At 41.3% G+C, this 8,289-nt stretch overlaps 1 protein-coding gene across 1 annotated transcript; it reads left to right on the top strand.

The window, feature by feature from the left end:
- Window positions 1-315: 315 nt before the first annotated feature.
- Window positions 316-7,705, top strand: LOC137095323 (phospholipase A2 inhibitor and Ly6/PLAUR domain-containing protein-like). Its single transcript, XM_067461822.1, has 5 exons — window positions 316-385; window positions 1,287-1,394; window positions 4,051-4,200; window positions 5,759-5,899; window positions 7,446-7,705. Exons 1-5 carry the CDS (start codon window positions 316-318, stop codon window positions 7,703-7,705), a joined length of 729 nt encoding a protein of 242 aa, XP_067317923.1.
- Window positions 7,706-8,289: the final 584 nt, after the last annotated feature.

The raw sequence follows: 8,289 nt of genomic DNA, 5'->3' as shown, positions 1-8,289 counted from the left end.
TTAATGTCAAGGGGAAACCTTTACACACACACACACACACACACACATTTGAAGGCTTTTACGCTGGAATCACTGAGGTGTTGTATGGTTTCTGGACAGTATGGCCGTGTTGGATGTTTGCAACTTGGGGACAGGCTGTATTCTATTGACATGCAGGTTGCCATCTATCGCTGCTGCTGGGGAAACTGGGAACAGCCCAAGACAGCCTTCTCCCTGTCCTCAACCTACCCAAGCAGATAATCCTGTCTTGGCTTATATGTTTTGTTTCCCCCCCATCACAGATTTCTTCATCTTCTGTGGGAAAACTCTTGCATCATGTTTGCCACTTGCACCTTTTACCTTCTCTTTGCTGTTTTGACTCTAGTTACTGCTGAAGACACTCCTGGTAAGCAAAATTTCTTCAAGGCCAAAGGGTTTCTATAAATGATTGTCATAGGTTTTAAATCATAGGTGGTGCATTGGGTTAAACCACTGAGCTGCTAAACTTGTTGATCGAAAGGTCGCAGGTTGAAATCTGGGGAGCAGGGTGACCTTCCGCTGTCAGCCCCAGCTTCTGTCAACCTAGCAGTTCGAAAACATGCAAATGTGAGTGGATCAATGGGTACAACTGTGGCAGGAAGGTAACAGCACTCCATACAGTCATACCAGTCACATAACCTTGGAGGTGTCTATGGACAACGCTGGCTCTTTGGCTTAGAAATGGAGATGAGCACCAACCACCAGAGTCAGACATGACTGGACTTAATATCAGGGGAAAAGCTTTACCTTATACAATTTAAAAAATCAGATTTTCTGAAAGTTTGACTTAAATATACCGTGATGAGACAACACTAAAAAAATTTCAAGTGGTGCTGGTGTTGCTTCTTTATTTATATGGCGAGGCTAAGGAACTATATTGTCAAATGTCTTGAGGCCAGGTATGAAATATGAGGTAGCCGAGGCTTCTATTTCTCAAAAAAAAAAGTTGCTTTTATTATATCTGTTCTAGCCAAAGACAATGTTATTCTCCAGAACTCTTTTAGGTTATATATTTTCATAATGTCTTCACTAATTTTCTCTTTGTATGGTTGTTTTATATTTTTATTTTAAAATTGTCACTGCTGGCTGTAGTTCTTATATTGTATTGTATATAAAGTGGGGGGATACTATATGTATGTGTGTATCTATGCATGTGTGTCTAAAGGGCACATGCATCCACTGACAAGCGACTTAATCCTTTGATAGCCATGTTATAGGTTTAAGGAAATGTTCTAGTTGTCATGTTTTCTGCTTTTTATTTCTTCTAGAGCTAGTGACATGCCAACAGTGTAATAGTTCCTCTCCCTGTGACACTCCTTGTACAGTTACGAAGAATGTAGGCAGCTGTTTCATTGCTGTGGAAGAAAACTCATTGGGTAAATTATCTTTAGTGGAACATATGATTTGTAGCCTTGTGAGCAACTTTTCTGGCTGAGTTAAGAAGGAACTAATCTGTAAAATAAAAAAAAACTGAACTGAAGTTTCTACTTTGGCCAGTATAATGAGCAGTTTTAGCAGTTGTCTTCCCATTGCAACAAAGTGCCATTATCAAAGCCTATTTGCAATTGGGAGTTTATTCTGTGCAAAATTTTCAACTTCCATTTCTGTACAACAAACAAGTTGCTCCCTCGTCCCTATGACTTCCCCTCACATATTTATACACGGCCCTCATCAGGTCTCCTCTCAGTCTTCTCTACTGCAGGCTAAACATGCCCAGCTCTTTAAGCTGCTCCTCATAGGGCTTGTTTTCCGGATCCTTGATCATTTTAGTTGCCCTCCTTTGGACACATTCCAGCTTGTTAACATCTCCCTTCAATTGCGGTGCCCAGAATTGGACACAATATTTCCAGGTATGGTCTGAATAAAGCAGAATAGAGGGGTAGCATGACTTACCTGGATTTAGATACTATACTCCTATTTATGCAAAAAAATCCCATTGGCTTTTTTTTGCTGCCATATGTCATTATTGGCTCATGTTCCTCTTCCTGTCTATGAGAACTCCAAAATCTTTTTCACACATACTGCTGCCGAGCCAGGCATCATCCCCCATTCTGTATCTTTTTCACAATAAGCCCCCAAGTTTAAAAAGTTTGCCCATGCCTAGACATTATACTCCTATTTATTCAGGCCAAAATCCCATTGGTTTTTTTTAGCCATTGCATCACATTGTTGGCTCATGTTTAGCTTGTTGTGCGCTCCAAGATCTTTTTCACATGCACTGCTGTTGAGCCAGGCATCGTCCCCCATTCTGTATCTTTGCATTTCATTTTTTTCTGCCTAAGTGGAGTATCTTGCTTTTGTCCCTATTGAACTTCACTTTATTAGTTTTGATCACTCATCTCTCTAATCTGTTAAGATCGTTTTGAATTCTGCTCCTGTCTTCTGGAGTGTTAGCTATCCTTCCCAATTTGGTGTCATCTGCAGTTTGATTCATGCAGTTTCATTCCACTTCAGCTACCATGCCTCAATGCTATGGGATCCTGAGAGTTGCAGTTTGGTATGGCCCCAGTATGCTTTGTCAGAGAAGATTAAAAACCATTTGAAACTACAAGTCCCACATTTTGGATTAATTTTATTTACAAGTCACCATGAGACCTTTAGATAGAAAGTGGAGTAGAAAAACCTGAACAAAAATGACATCAATAACAAACAGAACAATAGGAGAAAGACCATGGAATGACTCTGCAGTGATAATGACTTAGGAATATATAAGGTTGAGGAGCCCTCGGTGGCACAGTGGGTTAAACCGCTGAACTTGTTGACTGAAAGGTCGCAGGTTCGAATCCAGGGAACAGCATGAGCTTCCACTGTCAGCCCAACTTCTGCCAACCTAGCAGTTTGAAAACATGCAAATATGAGTAGATCAATAGGTACTGCTCCGGTGGAAAGGTAATGGCACTCCATTCAGTCATGCCGGCCACAGCCCCAGCTTCTTCCAACCTAGCAGTTCGAAAACATGCAAATGTGGCAGGTCATGGCTGAAAAAAATTCTCCAAGAAATGAAACTCACTAATTCTGTACAGACAGAGTAGAGGAAGAAAAAAACTAAGTAAAGAAAATTAAATAGGTGACAGCTGTGAGCAGGTCTAGAAGATGAAGAAAGAAAAAGGGGAAAATAGAAGATAAACTCCCTGCAGAATGGACTGGAAGACAACTGCTACCCCCAATTCCCACCCCTACCCCAACTCTTTTGTGTCACCTCTTATTCTTCCGTCTTTTGTTTTGCTGCTTTTGTGTGTGAGTGTATGTTTTTAAATGCTCTTTTCTTCTCTTTTCTCTGTTCTTCCTGATCCCTACTCCCTACCCCAACCAATTCCAAATCTTCTTAATGTTCAATTATGGAAAAGTCTTGCAATAAAGATGATAAAAAATAAAACATGCAAATGTGAGTAGATCAATAGGTACAGCTCTGGTGGGAAGGTAACAGTGCTCCATGCAGTCATGCTGGCCACATGACCTTGGAGGTGTCTACAGACAACGTTGGCTCTTCGGCTTAGAAATGGAGATGAGCACCAACCACCAGAGTTGGACATGACTGGACTTAATGTCAGAGGAAAACCTTTACCTTTACCTAAGTTTGCACCCCCCCCCCCCCGCCCCTGCAAGTTGAGGCACCATGAGATGCAGAGCTAACATTATGAAATGAGACTACAAAGTGGAGTCCACAACATGCGAGTGCAAAGAAGACCAAACCACAGGCCAACCTGAGCCCTGCCACATGCACAATAAAGGACCTTCTCACAGCAACACCAGAGGCACTCCAAATGGCTAGCTTCTGGTTAAAGGACATTTGGCATAATGCCAAGTTTTTAACTTTGTTTGTGTTTTAAAATATATTATAACTGTACTCTCAATTCGCTTCTGACATGATAAATACCCCCTCCCCCAAATTCTATAATTTTACACAAAAAATGTTTGATAAATGTCTATTTTATCAAGTCAAGGATGCAGGCTTCTTTGTGAGAAAGAGGCTTGACATGTGAATAAGGCTGACATGTTTGCTTGATATCATTTCTATTATTATTTTAACAGGCGGTAAGAATGAGACATTTTTTTCCAAAGGATGTTCGACATCTCCAGGCAAACCCATCGTCTTCTCTGTCACTCTGGGGAAAGGATACTTTCTCAGGTCCAACTTAACATATTGCAACGAAGACAAGTGCAACTATGGCGAACCTTCAAGTATGCGTTCTCTTTTCATTTGCTGGCATAGTCAAATGTTGGAGCTTTAGCCTTTCCTAGACAGGGTCTCTCCCTCTCCCTCCTTCTCCTACTAGCATTTTCAAAGGCAAAAAGCGTTGCAGTGCAAGTTACAAGCTTATTTAAAGTTTGGCAGGGAAGTGGGAAAGACATGGTATTGAGGGTTTTTAACACTGTGCTATGGAGGCCCTGGTGGCGCAATGGGTTTAACCTTTGTACCAGCAAGACCGCTGACTGAAAGGTCGGCAATTTGAATCTGGTGAACGGGGTGAGCTTCCATCTGTCAGCTCCAGCTTCTCATGAGGGGAAATGACAGAAGCCTTGCAAGGGTGGTAAAACATCTGGGCATCCCCTGGGCAACGTCCTTGCAGACGGCCAATTCTCTTACACCAGAAGTGACTTGCAGTTTCTCAAGTCTCTCCCTAGATGGAAAAAAATCCCACTGTGTTGTTGGGATGTCTTTTCCACAAATTTATTTGAAAAGTTTTAAATCCATGAAGAGTTTAATGGAATCTCAATGACAGCGTTTTATCTGCTTATACTCATACTTATCTAAATTTGTTTGTTTGTTTACATTTCTATAACCTATCTTGAGTCTCAGTTTTGGAAGATAGCCATAGCTACAACTACAGCAACAATACATTCATCAGCTTTAACATTGGCACAGGTATCTAGTCCTCCTGAAAATACAATACAATATAACTCTTCCAGGAGAAGGGGAACCAAAAAGGAGGTGATGTATTACACTTCTTTGGAAGCCTCCGGTGGTGCAGTGGGTTAAACTGCTGAGCTGCTAAGCTTGTTGACAGAAAGGTCACAGGTTCAAATCCAGGCAGCGGCATGAGCTTATGCTGTTAACCCAACTTCTGCCAACCTAGCAGTTTGAAAACATGCAAATGTGAGTAGATCATTAAGTACTGCTCCGATGAGAAGGTAATGGCGCTCCATTCAGTCATACCTGCCACATGACCTTGAAGGTGTCTTCGGACAACGCTGGCTCTTTGGCTTAGAAATGGAGATGAGCACCAACCCCTAGAGTCAGACATTACTGGACTTAATGTCAGGGGAAACCCTTTAACTTCACCCCCTCTTTTATTACTGTGTGCTTTCAAGTACTTTCTGATCTATTGCGACACTATGGTGAAGCTATTATGAGATTCTCTTGGCAAGATTTGTTAAGGTGCATCCTTCCCTTCTTCTGAGGCCTCATCTACACTGCCATATAATACAGTTTTATAACACAGTTTAACTGCATTGAACTGTTTTATATGAGTATACATGGCCATATAGTGTAGTTCAATGCAGTTAAACTGCATTATGAAACTGCATTATATGGCAGTGTAGATGGGCCCTGAGGCTGAGGTCATCAGCGGGGTTCAAGGATGATTGGAGAAGAACCAAAGGCTACTTAGCAAAACAGGTAAAGCAGATTTCATTATGGCTTCTCTCTCTCTCTGCATCAGGCTGATGGAGTGACTTTTTCTCCTGCCACTTCATTGTCTCCCTTTCTAACACTCTCTTGTTGTCTCTTGCTTTCTAGTTTCAACAGACATTACCCCGAATGGACTAGAATGCCCATCGTGTTTCAATAGTACGGATAATTCCTGCACTGTTGAGACAGTCCCATGTACAGGAATAGAAACTTATTGTACTAGTGCATATGGACTGCGAAAGAAAATAGGTAATTCAAGGATATTTCTCAAAATATATACTATACAGCTATAAAGTGAATTGTGCAAATATTGATTGCATTTTTCCTGCATGACAGAAGGGAGCTGGACTGAATTGTATAAATATATATTTGCACTGTGTGAATTAGTTCACACAAACACTCTGCCACTGACTGGGTCCATGCCTGATATATATACATTAAATATAATATAATATAATATAATATAATATAATATAACATAACATAACATAATCTATATAAATAAAAATGTAATGTTAGTTCGTGCTACCAGCAGAACTCAAAAACCACTGGAGGAATTGACACCAAATTTGGACACAAGACACCTAACAATCCACTCAAAAAATTGATTTTATCATTTGGGAATTGTTGTTGCTGGGATTTATAGTTTACCTACAATCAAAGAGCATTCTGAACTCCACCAATGATGGAATTGGGCCAAACTTAGCATACAGGGCTCCCATGACCAACAGAAAAAACTGGAAAGGTTTGGAGGACATTGACCTTGAGTTTGGGAATTATAGTTCACCCACATCCAGAGAGCACTGTGGACTCAAACAATGATGGATCTGGACCAAACTTGGCACAAATATTCCATATGTCCAAATATGAACACAGATGGAGTTTGGAGGAAATAGACCTTGACATTTGGGATTTGTAGTTATTGGGATTTATAGTTCACTACAATTAAAGAGCATTCTGAAACCCACAAACGACAGAAATGGGGCAAACTTCCCACACAGAATCCCCATGACCAACAGAAAATACTTAAGGCCATCCAGTCTAACTCTCTTCACAGGGCAAGAAAATGTAATCAGAACCCTCCTGACAAAGAACCATCCAGTCATAAATATATATAGATAGATATGATTCACACACACACACAGATATAGTATCATAGATTTGAAAGAGACCCTTAAAGAAGGACTATGATATTTTGCATATTCTAGAGTAGGCAAACCAGACACTCTCCACATCAAAACTGACAAAGAAACAACAAGAAATACTGTTTACTCACAATCATAAAGGAATTACATATATTAGAAACCAACACTTTCTCATTACTTTATTTTCCAGATCACCAGGCTGGGCCACAGCAACGCGTGACAGGGGACAGCTAGTATAATATATAACTTTTTCTTGGGGCACCACGAGAAACTTTTGCTTAAAAAAGGGTTCCACCATTGAAAAAGTTTGAGAACCCGTGTGGTAAATCAAAGGTGAATGAATGAATGCAGTTTGATGCCACTTTAGCCATCATGGCTCAATGCTATGGAATCTTGGGAGTTGTAGTTTTCTAAGGCCTTTCAATCTTGTGTCCCACTAACATAACAAATTACAGCTCGCAGATGCAATAGCACTGTGCCATGGCAGTTTACACAGTGCCGAAACTGCATAAATTTTACAATGTAGATGCACCTTAGGTCTTGTGATGGGTACATGTGAGTAAAAGCAGCCATCAGGGAGAGGAAAGTTTCAAAGAATGAAGACCTTTGGCAAACTAAAAGTGTATCTCCCCCCTTGTTTGTTCTAACAGATACCCAAGAAGTGTCTTTGTTTGTTGCACAAGGCTGTGCCACAGATACTGTGAAAGATGCTCCTCAACCTCTAGATATCCAGCTACTGAAGGAGACCTATGGTGTTTTGAAGATTAATACCTATAAGGCACCCCCTGTTTCTCTTACCACAACTGCACCTACCACAACTCCTAATGGGACCCCAACCCTAAAAAGCATCTCATTTGTCCTTTTGCTGACTGGTCTATCTTGGATGCTACTGGTGAACGTGGTCTCTTAAAACAGGCAAATGTCTCCCTGTGCTTTCACTGTGATCTGAACAGACCTCTCTGCTCTGGATCTCTTCAACTGTGTGAAGTATCATTGCATGTGGACACTTTGCATTCCTCCTCTGGCCTTAATTTTAAATCTGTCTTGTTCTGCATCATTACTATGGGTAAAAGAAATGGCTCCAAATCATCCACTGAACCCTTTGCAAATCCAGTATGCTTTCATGCAGTATGGTTACAGCATTTTATTTGGAATTCCACAGCTGCATCCAACAAGTAAAGGCAGTCCAAAGACCGGCTCTGGCACCTGGCTCTTTGTCAGGAGGGCTTTGATTACCTTTTCTTGCCCTGGTGAAGGGAGTTGGACTGGATGGCATTAAGTATTTTCTGTTGGTCATGGGGCTTCTGTGTGGGTGTTGTTGTTCATTCGTTCAGTCGTCTCCGACTCTTCATGACCTCATGGACCAGCCCACGCCAGAGCTCCCTGTCGGCCGTCACCACCCCTAGCTCCTTCAAGGTCAGTCCAGTCACTTCAAGGATGCCATCCATCCATCTTGCCCTTGGTCGGCCCCTCTTCCTTTTGCCTTCCACTTTC

This window comes from Anolis sagrei, chromosome Y, assembly GCF_037176765.1.
Source record: "Anolis sagrei isolate rAnoSag1 chromosome Y, rAnoSag1.mat, whole genome shotgun sequence".
NCBI classification, from domain to species: Eukaryota; Metazoa; Chordata; class Lepidosauria; order Squamata; family Dactyloidae; genus Anolis; species Anolis sagrei.
Note: the sequence above shows the minus strand (reverse complement) of the source record. Positions and strands in the feature narration are given on the sequence as shown.